Source organism: Molossus molossus, unplaced genomic scaffold, assembly GCF_014108415.1.
Source record: "Molossus molossus isolate mMolMol1 unplaced genomic scaffold, mMolMol1.p scaffold_m16_p_3, whole genome shotgun sequence".
NCBI classification, from domain to species: Eukaryota; Metazoa; Chordata; class Mammalia; order Chiroptera; family Molossidae; genus Molossus; species Molossus molossus.
In genome coordinates, this window is record NW_023425366.1 from 117,214,917 (window position 1) to 117,231,457 (window position 16,541).

The window sequence follows — 16,541 nt, forward strand, 5'->3', positions numbered from 1 at the left end:
GCATAGCCTCACAAGAAGCTAATGACACCCACAATTCCATTTCTGGGGCCAGGCTCTGACTAGCAGTTAGTACTTTTGTCAACAAGCAGGAGGACACATTTTGAGGTAACAAGGGGAGTCATGTGGGCAGTGACAGTTGAGTGTTTCCTGGTCACGGCAGCTCAGGACAAAGGCAGGGCCTGTGAGCACACAGGCACCAGGCTTACCCAGCCCTCTGCCCCACAGACTCCAAAGGCTGGCAGGCTTCCTTGCAGGCCCTGAGCCTCCCCGAGCTGTCAGGAACATTGGAGGATCGAGTCCATGAGATGGGTGAGTCTCTGGGAGGGCAGCCAGTGACCCTTGCCCCCACCCAGGGACCAGACTTAGAGTAACAGGAAAAGCCCTGTCAGCTCAGAACTCCCTAGGGCAGCCCCACTACAACCTACTAACCTTCCAGGTCATCCATTCCTAGTGCACCCCTGCTTCCCACCGCTGCCCAGACTTGTAAAGCAGACTCTTCTGTTCCCATCTTCAGGGCAAGTGCTGTGCTCAGTGACCCAGGGTCTGGAGAAGCTGCAGGTGCTGAATGGGAAAGAGAACTGGCGGGAGCCTTAGCAGAGGAACGGTGAGTGTCGGCCAGCTCAGGATCCAAGCTGGGACAGCAGGCTCTGCTGGGACCTGAGTGAATTCCCACTGCAGTCCTCCCTTTTTCTTCTCAGTCTGACGTTGGGTGACTGATCCACCCTGAAGCTGTGTGCCCGGAGGACAGGAGGGCAGTGAACGGGCAGTTGCAGCAGCCCAGGCCCCACCTGGGGCCAGAGGATCGGCCCCCCGGGAGCAGCTGGCAGAGAGACAGGACCGGGCTGTGGCACCAAGGCCCCCATGGAGGCAGGATGAGGGCCTTGCCCTGAACCTGGTGGTAAGGCCCAGAGCAGACAGGGACTTGGGGAGAGTGTGTCCCCAGATACTGCAGGCGCCACATTCAGGTTTGCCCTGATGGATGAGGACGGGGCACCTGGGCAGCGTATGTCATTTGCTGGAAAATAAAATGTAAGATCAGCTCATAAGGGGCTCAGTTCTGGTCACATGACATGCAGTACTGGCTGATGTAGCAAAGCAAGGAGCAAGCCATGCAGGATCCCCAGCCCCAGTGACCTGGTGGGGCCCAGGCCTCCTCTGCCAGGACAGAAAACACTGTGCTCATAGTGGGGCTGACTTAGTGACCTCCTCCTGCCCTACTTTCCCCTGCAGCTAAGGCTACTTTTGCTTAGAGCCCCCATGAGTCAATAGAAGCTACCTGGAGAGCCAAGCATGTCCTCATGCCCTAGGAAATAAGAGAAGAGCAAAGTACAGGTATTTTATTTACAGAGTGAAGTGCCTTTGCCAATAGTGTGGCTGCTACATCGAGGCTGTTAGGTGGACAGATGCCCAGGCTGGGCAGGCATTGTGGAAACTTTCCAGTAGCTTCGCTGAGAAGTTTTGCCAGACATAGGGCCATAGGAGACCCCAGTGGTGACCTTCCTGCCTGTGGTGGCTTTGCTGTTGTCATTCTGCACACTCAGCGGGTATTTCCAGACCATCCTTGGGAGCTGCCTGCAGACCTTAGTGGGAATGGAGAAAAGGAGGCTTTCAAAGCACAGGAAAGAACAGCAGGCTCAGCCTAGGTGTAGCCAAAGCACCAGGACCAGAAAAGGCGCCTCTTGTGGACAGTCTTAGCACAGAAGTCCCAGACCAAGCCATTGGCAGCTTGACTCTGAATGGCACCTAGTGCTTTTGGACCTGGCCCTGTTCTTAAGTATCCAGATAGTAGGAGAAGGGGACACCCTCCTGTGCCCAGCCCTGGGCCTGCAGTCAGGACCAAACAGAGCAGCGGAGGAGCCACTTTACTGTCCTTGGAGACCAAGCACCAGTGGGGTTAAAGTGGTTTTGAAACCTCACCCATAGTTCACACAACACATAAAAAGAAATCTATCCAAGTAAAGCTAACAGCTAAAATTAATAATACAACATCCTACCCAAACTGGCTCTCCTCTAGGCCCTGAGGCTGGCACAGAGGACAGGATGTAAGAATGAGTCAACTGCGACAAAGGCATCCTCCATGAGAACTGACTACTCACTGGTCTAAGTGTCTGTGCACCTACCCACTTGGAAAATCAGGCAGTACCTGAGCCTCCACCACCACCCCATGAAACTCAGAGAGGCAGGTTTGAGCCTCAAGGTGGGTGAGAATGTCCTGAGCCTGGACAGCCAGGTCCAGCACCCCTAAGCCACCCACTGACCAACCTGAGAAGGTCCCACCTGGCCCCATGACTGCTTGAGGCAGTGGAGATGAGGTGCCCACTCACCCCATGCAGTCAGAATAGGTTACAAACACAGATACACACTAGAAGACACACTCTGCCCACAGGATTTCAGGGCCCTCTCTCAGCCCCTGGGCACAGATAGAGAGCCAGGGGAGGATGAAGACACAGTACAGGAGCAACCTCAGGAAGAAGATGGGAGCAGCTTCTCTAGGGCCTTCTTCTGCTTCTCAGTGGCTGCAGCCACAGCCTCAGCCAGCTTCTCCTCGGGCATCATGTTGAGCACCTTGAGGGCGAAGAGGAGCTGGTACTTAGCTGTACTGATGAAGGCATTGCTCAGGAAGTTGGGAAAGCCACCGACTCGGTCCTTCTGGGTATACAGTGGGACCCGCACGAGCCCCAGCACCTGTACCAAAAGGAGACCAGGGTTGGGACCAGGCTTCCACACCAAGAGCACAGCCCTGGTAGGAGGGACCTGTGAGCTGCTAGGCTAGGTGAAGGGAAGCCAGGTTGTCAAGGACAGTGGGAGACTATGGCAGGGTCTGGTGAGGCAGAAGCCAGCCAGCTGCTTTGGAGCAGTGCAGCCCTTTCCTCCCCAAGCAAGATTCAAGGCCACCCCATGCATTTCCCACCCTCTGCATCCTTAAGTTCCAGCCTCCCATCCGCTGGCAGGAAGCCCCCCAGTCCGCATTACATGCTCCCCCTTGCAGCGGGCGAATCCCCAACACACCAAGTGTCACTCCCGGCCTTTCCAGACCATAAAGCCCACAAATGACAAGAACCTTCAACCCTCGCAGCATGAGATCCCTACCTCCCTCATTCCCAGTCCTACAAGTTCCCCCTTCAGCTCAGCAATTTCCCACCTCGAGCGGGTCCCGCCCCAACCCATTCCCCCAACCAGTCCCACTCCCCACCCCCAGGATTGGCAGTGGCAGGCAGCAAGGCAGATGGAACACAGCCCCGAGGGAACCCCAGCCTCCTACCCGCACCTCAGGTCCCTCCCCCACTCCGATGCTGCAGACAGTGACACCCCACCCGGCCCGGCCAGGGGACCCTCAGGAGGACGTGTTACCCATCGGTGCCTTCCGCGGGGCCAGAGCCAAACCCCAGGGTGGGGGGCGGGACCCGGGCGGCGGCCCCACCTCCAGGCCGTGGTCGCGGGAGTGAACCGCGCTAATCTCCACGGCGTGCAGCTGCTCCAGCGTCAGCTGCCGCGCGTACAGGTGCGCCACAACGCGGTGCGGGCCCTCGGTCAGGTGCGAGCTCAGGTAGTCGGCCTCGGTGAGGCGCAGGCAGCCCAGGCCCAGGCCCAGCACCCGGTTCAGTCCGTCCTCCAACGACCAGAAGCGCCGGTCCACGAAGCCCCCGGGGAAGCCCAGCAGCCCATCGAAGCGCATCTGCATCTACAAGGGAGCGCCGGGTCACGGGCGCGGGTCCGAGCGGCGCCCCGGCCCTCGTCCGCCAGCCCGCGTCCTCACCAGCACCGAGAAGCGCATGGGGATGCGGCCGAAAAGCTGCCCAGGGTTGGCGGCGTACAGCATGGCGTGGCAGGAGTGGCTCCAGCCCGGCCCCAGGCGCATCGCCTCCACCCGGCTGATCTGCTTCAGCTCCGGCACCGTAGCCGACATCTTGGCACTGCCCCGCGCTGCGGGCACCTCCCCTAGGTGCGTGCGCTGGCCGCTCCTGCCGCGTCGGGCCAATCCACGGGCGGCCGCGCCCTCTCCGCCAATCGCTGTCGCGCATCGGGACAGGGCCCACGCGCCGACGCTTCGTTGAGAGGCGCAGAGGGAGGGACGCGCGCACCGGCTACACCCAATAGCCGCCAGCCCCGAGCTGGCCCTCGAACCACAGCGCCCGCCCGGGATGTACCGCGCTCGAGTGCTCACCAGTCAAGCCCGACCCGGAACTAGGGACTTCAGGCTTCCCACCGGTTGCCCTCGGAGTCTGTGGGGTGGGTGCAGTGAAAGACTGCTCGTCCGAAGGAGGGCAGCGGGATCCCCAAAGATCATGTCGCCCTTGGCGGGGCCGAGTCGAGTTCCTTCCCCCAGCGCCTCCTTGGGCACGTAGGCACCCCCCGCCTCTCCCAGGAGGGCGCAGCTGAGCCCTGCAAACCAGAGGACACAACCCTCCCCTGCAGGTACACCAGCCCCACAGCCCTGGGCGCCTACAACCTGCTAAGCACTCCAGTCCAAGGTCACTGCTGGTCTGACTCCACAATAGCACGAAAGAAGGGCGTGGTGGAGCTCCGGCTGCCTGTGCTCGGTCTGGACTGAGGGTGAATAGCGAGAAGCCCCGGGGGGCTCCTTACACTCAGTCAGCTAGAGCCAAAGTGACCTAAGTCCCAACGCCCCAAGTATCCTCCAAGTCAGGCACCATATGCCAGGTACAGTGGGAAGAAATAGGATCTCCCCAATTTCCCGAAGAGGACCCTGGGCTCACAGGGGCAGGACGTGCCTAAGGGCACTCCACAGTTGCTGACAGAGCCAGGATCCTACCCTAGATTTCCACCCTGTCTCTTACCCAGCGTCCACGACAGAAAACCTGCCTTCTACCTCAGGTACTTACCCCATATTTGTGCAAAAGGAAGTCGCTGGAGTTCTGGGGCCTGATGCCACTCACTCCACCAGCTGGCCCAACCTCCATTTGCCTCCCCATAATGGGCATGGATTTGCTGAGTGAAGAAACTCGGGCCGGGTGCCACAGGCACATCAGGAGAGCCATACGCTGAGGTCAAGGTCTAGCATGGGGAAGGCTGCCCTGAGCAGAGCTGAGTAGGAGAGGAAAGGGGGCAGGGGGCAGGCCAAGGCTGGTGGGATCCACCAGAAACTCACTCACGTTTGGTCCGTGGTGTGTTCTGTCAGGAGATCTGGGAAATAAGGACCCAGACAGGGAGGCTCTCCCCTGCTGTGGCCCTCTGCCAAAGTCAGGGCTCAGAGGAGTAGCCGCAGCTGACAGGAGGAGGCCAGGTCCCAGGGTGAGTAACTGTGTCTGAAGGGGAGAGGTCAGTGAGGGGAAGGGCCCATACAGAAAGGACCCTCTCTCCAGGCTGCAGGGTGTGGCCCGAGCCCAGGACCAGTGTGCAGCTGGAGTCACATTGGAACGGCACCCTGCACCCAAACCCTCCGACACCAGACATTAGTGAAGGCGGTGGGTCCATTGGGGAAGTGAGGAGGAGATCCAGTGCAGCCCATGCAAGAACACATCTGACACTGAGCACCTTCCTGCCCACACTGGTACCATGCCAGGCCCAGGCACAACCAAGGGTGACAGTACTTCCTTGGGACAGAGACTGGGCAGCCAAGAACACTGGTTCTACTCTTGAGTACCTGAGTTCAAGAAAGAGACCTGTAGCCTTAGCCAGTGTGGCTCAGTTGGTTGGAACTTTGTTCTGTAAACCAAAAAGTTCTGGGTTTGATTTCCGGTCAGGCACATACCCGGGTTGTGGGTTTGAGCCCCGGTTGGGGTGCGTGTGGGAGGTGGCCAGTCATGTTTCTCTCTCACATTGAAGTGTCTCCCCCTTTCTCCCTTCCTCTCTCTGAAATCAATAAACATATCCTTAGGTGAGGATTAAAAAAAAAGAAGGAGCCTGTGGAAACAACTTGGAACTGTGTTGCAAAGGAGCTGGGGGGAGGTGCAAACTGCTTCCTGGGCATGATGGGGCACCAGCTTTTCCCTACTGGGAAGCCACCCACTAAGCAGGGGAACTCAAGCCAAGCAAAGGGCTACCAGCTGGGCTCCAGCATCATAGCAGCCAAACCTGCCCCTCTAATCCATTCTCCACATGACATCTGGAATCATTCCATTGCCTAAAAACCTTGCCTTAGAAGAAAACTCTGACTGCCCCTACAGGGTCTCGCGGAGCACATCCCTCAATTCCGACACTCTGGCCATTCACGCTTCTTTCTATTCAGTGGATACCTTAAGCTCACTCCTGTCTCCGGGCCTTGGCACTTGCTGTGCCAGCTGCCTTGGGTGCTCTTCCAGACTATGGATTAAATTAAGACCCCATGTGACGCCAGCTTGTCACCTGCTCTCTTCCTAAGGGTAACCAAATCTGGAAGATGTGGATTTACTTGTGCAGTCTTACTGACATTGAAATACAAGCTCCCAGGGGCCTGCACCTTGCTCGTCTTGCTTTCCGCTGGCATATAGTAGGTGCTCAGGAAACATCTGGGGGTTGAATCAGCAAAGCAGATGGGGACCGCAGCAGCCTCTCACAATTCTGGGCTCCTTCTCGCTTGCTCAGAAGACAGAGGCGAATCTCCAGGGACCATTTGATCCAACCCAGGAAACAGGAGAACAGCCACAACAGTAACCAGCAGCATCACACATGGCGCCTCATGTAGCCCTCACTCCCTTCTGGAGTCAGACCTCGCTGATGTCTTACACAAGAAGAAACAGGCTGCGGCCACAAGCTGGTGGTCACACTGCTGTGGGTGTCAGAGCCACCACTAGCTACTCCACAGTCCTGCCCTCTGACCAAGAAACAGCCGAGGTCCTACAGTACTACGCATAGAAAAAGGAGTGGACAGGATATTGCTGCATGATTTTATTACTATAAATATACAGTAAAAACGAACAAAAACTAGCCAATCAGAATACATCAAATGATAGCACGTGTTAAGTCCAAGACAGGGCAGTCTGCAACCTGTCCTTCAGAGTACTGGCACCAATACCAACAGTGACAGGCCAGGGTGTTGGCGGGTGATGAGGGTGAAGAGAGGGAGACGGCCAGCCTGTGTGTGTGTGCACGTGTGCACCCATGAGCACACCAGTGGGTGGGAGGGGAGGCAAGACAGGGAGCCAAGTGGCCGGGGAAGTTGGCTTGAGCATGGCCGAGAGCTGTGCATAAGGCAGCCCTCTGCCCACAGGCCCCACCGGAGAGAGAACAAGGACCCCAGTGGACAAAGCCCCCAGCTGTGTGGATCTCTGTGGACAGCTGCTGGCTGCCCCAGAACTATCCTCCTTCCCAGGGCAGCTCCTCAGAAAGTGAGCTCCTCTGCACCCCCCAACCTCAGGCCAAAAAGTGTTGGCCCCATGGGAGCTGCAGAGAGACCCACCCACCCACCAGGCCAAGGTCCCTGCTGCACCAGGACTGGGTACCCCATCAGCCTTTCTGTTGCCCAGGTGGTTTATCTTAAGAAAAAGACGAGGCCACCTCAGATGGGACCCTCCTGCCCCAGGCAGGTGCCACCACAGGAGCCCCAGAGAGAACAAATCAAAGAGAAACGCAAAGTGACATTTAAATGGCACAGGGAGCAGAAGTTGCTCAGATCCCTCCTGGGGCAGGTGGGCTAGTCAAGCGGAAGCCCCTCCATCTAGAGGGGTCTGAGGACGTGAGCAAAGCCACCTCTGAGAACGTACAGGACTTGGAGAGGGGCCTCTAGACCAACTGCTGCCAACAGGCTATGCACCTGCTCCTCTGTCCCTAGGAAGACCCAGACCGCAACCCCGAGTGCAGGAACCTGGGCTTCCTGGAGGGCAGGCTGTAGGGAAGGGCTGCGGCTGTGGGAGCCAGCCCTGCACCGAAGGGCCTGAGTGGGAAAGAAAAGCAACAGAGGGCACAAAGCAGCGGTGCCAGCCAGGCCACGCACATAGGGAGAGGGGACAGGCACTGTTTCCTTCATTGACCATGACCTGGACCCCTTCCTTTCCTTCCCTGACAACAAGCCCCCCTCAGTAATACCTGTGGTTAAGACAGAACTTCACCCATCAATAAATCCTTTCCTGCCAGTTTGCCGAGTTCTCGGTTCCACTGGCTGGGGGGCTGGATAAAGCTAATCTGGGACATATGGGCCAACTCCCAGCCTCCAGCCCCAGCTACTCAGTCAAGAAGGCATTTGGGGGAACCCAGAGCTCAGTGCCTGAGACAGAAAGGGGCTGTCCTTCATCTTGTACCATTCACAAATACAGAGACCACAGACAAAAGGGTTTGTCAGAGGGGACCGACTACTGTGCTCTTCACTGGTGCCGCAGGCCCTCGGAGCCATGGCCATGAAGGGTGTGCAGACAGGAGAGGCCAGGGGTCTCAGTGGAGTCCGGACAGCCCCTCAGCGAAGTCTGGGGAGCTGAGGGCTCCATGCTGCCAGCCAAGCCAGGCTCTCAGAGTGCAGTCAGGTCGGTGGCCTTCCATGTCAGGACTGGGGCCACCAAGCAGAGGCCAGGTGGGGCCAGTGGTGAAGAGGCTTCGGGGTGTCTCCATGGAGGTGGCGCAGCCTGCAGGTGGGAGCAGACGGAGGAGGGTCAAGCTCGGCTGAGTCCCGCCTCACCTGCTGCCTTCACCTTCCAGGCTCCGGGTTCCCACCAACTTTGAAACTTGGAGGGCAGAGTCACCCCGCACTCTCCACGGTGTGTGCATGTCTGTGGTGGACCACACAGGGCGCCAGGGGACTCCAGCTCTAGGTGAGTGAGCAGGGTGCCAGCAGCAGCTGCAGCCCTGGAACAGAACAGGGAGCCTCGGGCTGCTGACCCTGGGGTCTCCTGCCCTCGCATGGTATGTGCTCCTGAAATCAGCAGCCTCTATCCACAGAGCTTCCCCACTAAGTGAGGATGGGATCTGGTCAGCCCCAGGGCCTAGCCGGCCCTCCTCTGAGGCTGGTACCATAGTTGCCTCCCCAATGCTGTGAGGTGCTCTGTCCCTGGACAGGGCCCCCACAACCCCGGCGCTGGTGTGGGGAACCCTGTGGGTTACAGCAGCAAAGGGGCCGGCACACTTCTCAGCGCTGCAGAATGCACGACCACCCACCGTCCACCCCAGAGTGGGCTCCGTGGGTGTCTTCACACAGCACACCAAGCAGTGCACCTGCCCCCCCGTCGCCTGTGGTGCGGACCCTCGGGTAAGGACTGTTGCAGGAGCTGTGACTATGTGCAGGAAGTCAGCTGTGCCTCAGCCCGCAAGTGCAATACATTTCTCTGCAGCTCTGACCTGTGCTTCCTACTTCTGGACGTTTTACCTAAATTGCAACACTCAACCTCCACTGGGGAGCCTGGAACCGACTTTATAAAGTTCTGGGCACTGTTTCAAAGAGGGAAAGATTTGTCTGAAGAAATGTGCAGAAGACAAGAGGTTTGTGCAGGAACGTAAGAGCAGCTGACAAAAACAAGTGGACAGACACCAAAGCCTAGGCTCAGGACAGCTGACCAGGAGGAAGGCCGGACACCAGCTGGGATGTCTCCCAGCTGGGGCTGCTGGGGCTTTGCCACCAGGACAGGCCAGGGGTCCTCTGGAACGTTCCACACCATACACCTTTGCAAAACCCAGGGCCACTGACGGTGCCAGGCTCTCCATCACCAGACTTCCCAGTCATTCAAGTCACATGAAGGAGGGGGACGGAGGCCCCAACACATATGGCCTATTTCTTGGTGGGACCTTGGAACTGCCTTCTGTAAAATATCTGTTTGGGTCACCCAGGTAGAGGGCACCTCCCTGTCAGGTGGGGAGTCAACCTCATGTAACTTCCTCATAGACTGATGAGTGTGCTGAAGGTTCCAAAGGTTCTGGAGGTGGGTGGGGGACAGCCTAGTAGCAGCAATGATGGAGTCTCAGCTAGGGATGGGTCCCCATCCCTAGGACCCTAAAGGCTGAAGAGACTGACTGGGTTGCCTGGTCCCGACGGAAGAATCTCTGCCCCAAAGCCAGCATTAGAGCCCCAGAAACACCTCTTTGGGGCAAAGGTACAGTGGCACTGGGAGAACTCTGGATTTAGAACCAGGACCCAAGGGAAGACATGGATGTAGAGGAAGCTGGAAAACAGGAAAGAACCTCTGGAAGGAGCAGGAGAGGGGGGGGCAGCTGGGGGCTCTCTGTCTAGCCCCTGCCGAGGATGCCCCCCAGAGCCACCCCGCCAGGAGTGTGACGGTGATCACGTACCAGCTTACTCCTCGATCCCAACAGAGCAGGAGTCGGGTGCCCGGGCTGTGCAGAGAAGAGACGGGAGCTTGGTTAGCAAAGGCTCGGACAGACCAGCACACTCCACACAAGGTACTGACTAGGACAGTGGCCCGAGGTGTGGGCTGGAAATGAAAAGCCCACACAAACCGACGTGCTGGAACAAAAGACGGATATAGACTGAAAATGTATTTCCTGAGAAATAGCCACTGGGCCCAGTTCTAATACAGAGGAACTCAGCCAATGGAAGGACTGGGGGGTGGGCAGAACTGAAACCAGCTAGAAGGTGGAGCCCAGGAAGGGGCCCCACCCCACATGGGCATCTGGGGTGTGGCCATTTATGGATTTTCCCCAATGCCACTTTTTCCTACCAACAGGGAACACTAAGGTTCACCAAACTATGCTTCCTCCAGGGAATGGCCGTGCAGTTATAAAGAATGAAGACACCTGTGTGTGCATGTTCCCATTCTTAAACACACACAGATGTGAAAGATGCCCAGGATCCTCCCTAACTGGAAAAAGCCAGCAGCAAAACAGAGGGATACAGGTGCTCCTAAGTTGTGTGCCTCTGTGAGGACCCCTGCCCACCTCCAGCTGCCATCAGCACTGCCTGTGGGGGAGCAGATGCAGGACGTTAACAGCACCCACTTCTGTGCTCCAAGAGGCTCTGAGAACCCAGCTTGCCCTGCAGAATGGGCAGGGCATAGAGCCAGGTGGGGCCCGGGCCCAGGAGCCGGATACTGCCCACCCTGCTGTCCAGGCAGGCCCCAAATTCAGACCCTGGCCTCTCCTCTACCCCCTCCACAGCCAGCGGCTTCCCACCCACATGTGAGCTAAGGCCCAGCAGCTAGGGCCTGTCCTGACTCATGGCTCCAGAAAGCCGAGTCCTAGCCCACCTCCCCTCAAATATGAATCATAGTGAAATACTTGAAGTCCTCTGAAAGAACTTACTGGAACCTGTGTTACTCTAGGGTATGCTTTTGCCTGTGGGTGTCCCTCTGGGCAGGCCCAAATATGCCATCAAACCAACAGCTGCCCTGCTTCCTCACACCTGGTGCCCGTCTGCACAGGCTGCTGCTCGTCCAGAAGCCAGTGTGGGGCAAGGGGCCCTTCCAAACCAAAGCACGTCAGCCCCCCAGTGCCCAGGCTAGGACACCAGGACCAGGCTCCAGGGGCAGGCAGGAGGGGGGGTGCTCCAGGCATGGAGGGGTCCAGGAAGGGGCACAAGGGCTCCCCAGCCATGTGGCAGGAGCCAGGCTCTCTGGAGGCAACGTGGCTATTTATTTTGATTCCAGAACCTCAGATGGCATCCTAGCAGGTGCCAATATGAGCATCTGAGAGCACCCCATTCACATCCCCTGCCTTTAGAGCCCATGACTTGGCCTGGCCAGCGTCGCTCAGTGGATTGAGCGTCGTTCCAAGGGCTGAGAGGTCCCAGTTCGATTCCTGGCCAGGGCACATGCCCGGGGTTGCAGGCTCGATCCCCAGTAAGGGGTATGCAGGAGGCAGCCAATCGATGTTTCTCTATCTTTCTCCCTTCCTCTCTCTCTAAAAAAAAAAAAAAAAAATCAGCCCTGGCTGGTTTGGCTCAGTGGTCGGCCCAGAGAGACCCGGGTTCAGTTCCTGCTAAGGACACATACTTCGGTTGCAGTTTGTCCCCGGCCCTGGTTGGGTTGTGTGGGTGGCAACCACTCAATGTGTCCCTTTCACGTCGATGTTTCCCTCTCTCTCTCTTCCTCTCTCCTTCCCACTCTATCTGAACAAAAAACGAAAAAATGTCCTCGGGTGAGGATTAAAAAAAAAAAAAAGTAGAGCCCGGGACTTGAAGCTGAGGATTTTGGCCCAGAGGAGCAGAAAGCAGAGCAGCTGAGGCCAAAGGGCCCTGGGTGGAGGCCTCGGAAAGGGGAAGACAAGCAAGACCATTCCCAGCTGCCTCGAGCTGGTGGCCCAGCCTGTCCTCCTGCACCCGACGTGGGTGCATGGCTTCACCAGGGCCCTCGGGCAGGCAGTGGAGGGCGGCGGGCCTGTGTCAGGCCTGAGGCAGGCAGGCGGCTCTGTTCGTAGCTCCCTGGGGTAGAGGCTCAGCATGCTAGCACCATGGATAAAGGGAGATCCGGCGATGACAGGAGACGGACGGGGACAGAACGTCCTTAAACACACAGCCCTTCCTGCCTTCCTGGGGTGCAAAGGGGCTTTGGGCACAGGTTCTGCCCCAAAGAGCCAGGGGCTGCAGGAGGGGTGACTGTGGAAATAGCCTGGTGTGCTTTGGGGGTTGATGGAAGGAGCATGGATTCACAGCGAGGGAGAGGGGGGCGGGCTCCTCCCTGAATTAGTCAGAACAGCCCCAGCTCCTCGGGGACAGTCAGGGCACTGCCCAAGGCCCAGTCGGCCCCCAGCTCCTTGGGGACAGCCACAGCACCACCCAGGCCAGGCGGCCCCGAGCCCAGCGCTGTCACCTGGAAGGTAGACGTCGGCAGGCGGGCCAGGCGGGCAGCAGCCGCAGGGCTCGGGGCTGCCGTCCTGTAGGACGTTCTCGATGGAGGGCACACGGCTCCCTGCAGAGGAGAGAGCAGGTCAGGGACCCAGAACGGGGGTGGATCCGGCCATCCCTCTGGCCAAAGGCCCCGGAAGCCCACCTTTCATCCCCAAGGGCACCGCAGCCGCCGGGGGCCTTAGCTCTGGCCCAGACCCCATCCCGACTCCCCTATGCTCTCCCAGGACCCCAGAGGTAGGTGGTTCCTAGTCTTCCTTTCTCCGTCTCTCGCACACCCCAGCACATAGAAAAGTACACGCCCAGGTTTAAAACACAAGATAAAATGGTAGCAGATGTAACTGTGTCCTGTTTCTCTTTCTGGATGAGGAGGCAGGGTGACAGCCTTGGTGCACACCCCACGGCGGGTCCTGCATGGACACCCCAGGGGGGCCTCCGGGTGGGGCCCCCCTCACACACTGGCTCGCAGCCGGACCTGGCGCTGCCACGTGTGCCGTGAGGGAGGCCCTCCTGCAGGGGTCTGGCTCCTATGCCGGCACAGGGGAGGGCTGCCCAGCCCAGCATGTGCTGTGCACAGGCAGGAAAACACCAACCTCGAGGGAGGTGGGGAGCCAAGGCTGAGAGGCAGGGCAGCTTGCTCTGCACCACACCAGGCAGAAAGGGCCAGCGTGCGCTTCCAGGAACAGACACCCCTAAACCTGGGCACCCACACTCACACCCAAGCCCAAGGGCCCCGGCCCACTAGCCTGCAAACAGGCCCCACCTGTGTGTGTGTGTGGGGGGGCTGCTCCTGGGAGGAATGTGGGTCCCCAAAGTGCAACACTAGCCAGGGGACCCCCAGCAAGAAGAGGTCACAACAATGGAACATCCCCAGGTTGTCCTTTGCCAGACTGCAGGCTGGGGAGGCAGCCAGCAAGGGGCACCTCCTGGCTCACCTCTGAGTTAAGTGGCCTTGGCCTTCCCCAACACCAACCCTAAGCCTGTTTCCTCATCTGTCCAACACTGGGGAGAAATGACCAGGACAGCAGACAGATGACATCTCCCAAGCCGGCAGAGGGAGTACCTCATCAGCTCCCACAACCACTGTAAGGACAGGCAGGGTCATCCTGACTGAGAGCCCAGTGCAAGTGATGGGCAGCTGGGTCCTGACCCCCATAGGCTGCTACGTGCTACACCTTTGTCAAGAGAGGCGCAAGCCCCCTCACGCCCACGTGGGAGATCCGGACAAAGCGAGCCCTGTGCCCACACCTCGGCCATCAACTGTGCTGGGCCCAAGGCCCACACCGAGGCCCCGGGCCTCCAGGTGCCAGCAGGACGACCAAGGGATGGGTACAGACCAAGGCCAGGCTGGGAGGCTGTGCAAGGGGACGTGGTGGAGAGCTGACCGCGCCAGAATGATCCGGTGGAAACGGAAGGCAGCGGGCGGGAGGGAAAGCCTGGGCCCCGCAGTCCGGGGTGTGGTTCCCGGGAGGCACCAGAACTGCTCTGAGAAAGCGGAGGGCAGAGCTGGAGGCCACACCCTGCCCTAAGGAAAGAGGGGTTACCTTGCTTTAGCGACGACCTCTCGTCAACCTCCTCCGTGAGGAAACTCTAGGAAACAAGGAAACATGAGCCTGGAGCTGTGGTGCCAGCCGGCGGGGACCAGGCTGCGGAGGCCCGGGGAGGGCGCAGGGCGCACTGCAGCCGCCAGTCCTGGACACGCGTACTGGACGCTTCACACGCAGCCCCTCTGCCAGCGCCCACCCACAGATGAGGAAACTAAGGCCGAGGCAAGTCACAGCCGGGCCGCGGCCACTGAGTGAGGGGGTGGCAGGGCAGGCCAGGTCTGGAGGCCAACAGGCAAGCAGATCCCAGGTGGGCAGGGCTGAGGCGAGTGGGCCAGGGCGGGCCCTCACCTCTGGGGAGCTGCTCAGCACCAGCCCGGCCCCGCTGGGTAGTGGAGGAGCGTCCGAGTTCTGGGAGAGCTTCTCCTCGTCCTCTTCGTGAATGGGGGATGATGGGGACCTCAGGGTGCTAGGGGCAGAGAAAAGGGGGTGAGAGAGAAGTGGGTGAGAAATGCTAAGCCCAGCAAAGCCAGCGCCGTGTGGGAGCGAGTTTGCAGATGTGCGCTGGGGCCGTGGGCGGATGCACGAGGCGGGAGGCACAGCGGAATGCAGCAGGCTGCCCGCCAGCCCCTGCCAGCCCCTCGGAGGCTGTGCGCCTGGGCCCTGGCGGAGGCCTGGGCAGGCTCTTTATCTGCAGGAAAAGACAACTGTGATGGCACATCCCTGGGGTGGGGCGGCTGGGCGTGGGAGCAGCAGGAGATGCCCATGTTTCTTTCTGTATCTTTGAAGTGGTTCTGCCATGTGTCTAGGTCTCAGGGGCCACAGCTGGTTTTATAGAACCTGTGCCTTCTTTACACTTTTCTGTGGAAAATCAGCACATGTGTGAGGAAAGGTTCAGCGAGGCAGGGCTGGCGGCCTGAGTCTAGCAAGTGTCCAGGGAGTCGCAATGTGGACCCTGGGCTGGAAGGTTCCGAGTAAGCGATGACGCTCCTGCTCCTTCCACACAAGCAAGGTGGAGGATGTGCCCCTGCCTCACCGCCCTGGGTTTCTGTCGCCCTCACTGGCCGCACAGCAGGGTGTGCCCATGTGACCAACCCCCCTGAAAGTCCCAGACCCCAAAACTCAAATGGTTCTCCTGGGCCGAGACAGCGCACTTGCCCCTGCGGTGTGCTGCTCCTGCCTGGGGGGGGGGGGGGGGGCACGGGCACCTCCGGCCTCCACAGATGCATTTTCTCCTGCTGCCTCTGCTCCGATCAACCTTCCCCGTGAGCCTGACCCGCCACTGGCCTTGTGAGTCTTTCTAGTGAATCACGAAACGAAACACATTATAAAGTTATTTACAACTACAAATAAACCTGCTCTGTGCTTCTTCTCTACTAGCGTACTTCTCCCTGCCCTGGCCGCGAAGCAGACGTGGCTCCGACACCCCAGAGGGAATGCTGGCTGGACTCACCTGTCAGGGGATCTGCTCCTGGACTTGCCCTTCTGGGGACTGCTTTCCATGACTCGATCCAGCCCCGCGAGTGGACAGCTGGCCTGGGACAGGCTGTCCGAGACACCCGAGTAGGTGATCTCTTCATAGAGGGGAGCCGAGGGAAGGGTCGGGGAGACGGCCCGAAGGCCGTTGAGCGCCTCCAGCAGGGAGATGGGCTCATAGCCGGGCGGGATGCTGTCTGAGCTCTGAGGGGACAAGAGTGGGTGAGGGGTGGGTGGTCAGGCTCCCTGCCCACGGCCCAGGACTTATGCCCCAGGGATGTTCTACTCCCAAGAACCTGCTTTCTGACCATTTCCTGTCCACTCCACCTTCCAGGGACTTAAATCCTCCCTCCTTCAGAGGACACCAAGAACCACGCAGCACCAGACATCCTGCCAGGGCTCCCTTGCCATCAGCAACAGCCTTGAGCATCCAAATGCCCCACTTGAAGCCCAGGACGGAGGTGGAGAGGGCATCTGGAAGAGACACCCCCTCCTGAGTCTCAGACAGCCCTTGCCCAGCTCTGTGCTCCTGCCTGGCGGGGCGGAGTGAGGGTTAGTGAGAGAGGAGCGGGTGGAGCAAAGCCATGCCAGAGTTGAGAGAAACCAGCGGGAACCACGTGTGTTCTAGACCAGAGAGGACCTGGCCCCCAGGGAGCTCTGCCCGACACCACAGACATCTGCCCAGCACGAGATCCTCAGGGGACCTGGGGCAGGCGGGCATCAAAGGGGTGACGTGTGCTCCGGGTGATTCTAATGGGCCCCTGGTTCAGAACCTCTGTTTCCCCTTGCCGGGAGTGAGGCACATCAACAGGCTGAGTCTTGCTTTCAAGTGAAAGGTGAAGGGAGAAGAGAGATGCCCAGGT

The 16,541-nt window shown here is 59.1% G+C and overlaps 3 protein-coding genes across 10 annotated transcripts in view; 1 reads left to right on the forward strand and 2 right to left on the reverse strand.

Moving 5' to 3' along the window:
* ANKS3 (ankyrin repeat and sterile alpha motif domain containing 3) overlaps positions 1-753 on the forward strand; it is a 40,187-nt gene extending 39,434 nt beyond the window's left edge. For all 3 annotated transcript variants that reach the window (XM_036279531.1, XM_036279529.1, XM_036279530.1), the window contains exons 15-17: positions 226-309; positions 515-604; positions 679-753. In XM_036279531.1, the coding sequence (XP_036135424.1) occupies positions 226-309; positions 515-594 (164 nt within the window). In that variant the 3' untranslated portion in view covers positions 595-604; positions 679-753. The remainder of the gene's footprint in view (positions 1-225; positions 310-514; positions 605-678) is intronic.
* NUDT16L1 (nudix hydrolase 16 like 1) lies at positions 32-3,918 on the reverse strand. Of its 4 annotated transcripts, XM_036279533.1 has the most exons (4): positions 3,758-3,918; positions 3,422-3,682; positions 2,463-2,685; positions 32-1,580 (listed from the first exon to the last, which is right to left on the reverse strand). In XM_036279533.1, exons 1-3 carry the CDS (start codon positions 3,905-3,907, stop codon positions 2,464-2,466), a joined length of 633 nt encoding a protein of 210 aa, XP_036135426.1. In that variant the 5' UTR covers positions 3,908-3,918; the 3' UTR covers positions 32-1,580; position 2,463. The 4 variants fall into 4 exon arrangements, with proteins under 4 accessions (XP_036135426.1, XP_036135427.1, XP_036135425.1 ...); XM_036279534.1 differs by having other exon boundaries at positions 36-2,685; positions 3,352-3,682; XM_036279532.1 differs by having other exon boundaries at positions 40-2,685.
* A 2,905-nt stretch (positions 3,919-6,823) lies between these two features.
* Positions 6,824-16,541, reverse strand: part of MGRN1 (mahogunin ring finger 1) — a 51,143-nt gene continuing 41,425 nt past the window's right edge. For 2 of the 3 annotated variants that reach the window (XM_036279245.1, XM_036279243.1), the window contains 6 exons: positions 15,656-15,882; positions 14,554-14,671; positions 14,203-14,248; positions 12,624-12,722; positions 10,150-10,194; positions 6,824-8,495 (listed from right to left, as the gene is read on the reverse strand). In XM_036279245.1, the coding sequence (XP_036135138.1) occupies positions 10,154-10,194; positions 12,624-12,722; positions 14,203-14,248; positions 14,554-14,671; positions 15,656-15,882 (531 nt within the window). In that variant the 3' untranslated portion in view covers positions 6,824-8,495; positions 10,150-10,153. The remainder of the gene's footprint in view (positions 8,496-10,149; positions 10,195-12,623; positions 12,723-14,202; positions 14,249-14,553; positions 14,672-15,655; positions 15,883-16,541) is intronic. The other variant, XM_036279246.1, reaches the window with a different exon arrangement.

Bases quoted from the DNA above. Each gene is read 5' to 3' on its own strand.
- NUDT16L1 (XM_036279533.1), bottom strand. From the start codon at position 3,907: ATGTCGGCTACGGTGCCGGAGCTGAAGCAGATCAGCCGGGTGGAGGCG. The intron at 3,683-3,757 runs GTGAGGACGCGG...GCTCCCTTGTAG, and splicing joins CCATGCGCTTCTCGGTGCTG to ATGCAGATGCGCTTCGATGG. The intron at 2,686-3,421 runs GTGGGGCCGCCG...CTTTTGGTACAG, and splicing joins CCCGCGACCACGGCCTGGAG to GTGCTGGGGCTCGTGCGGGT.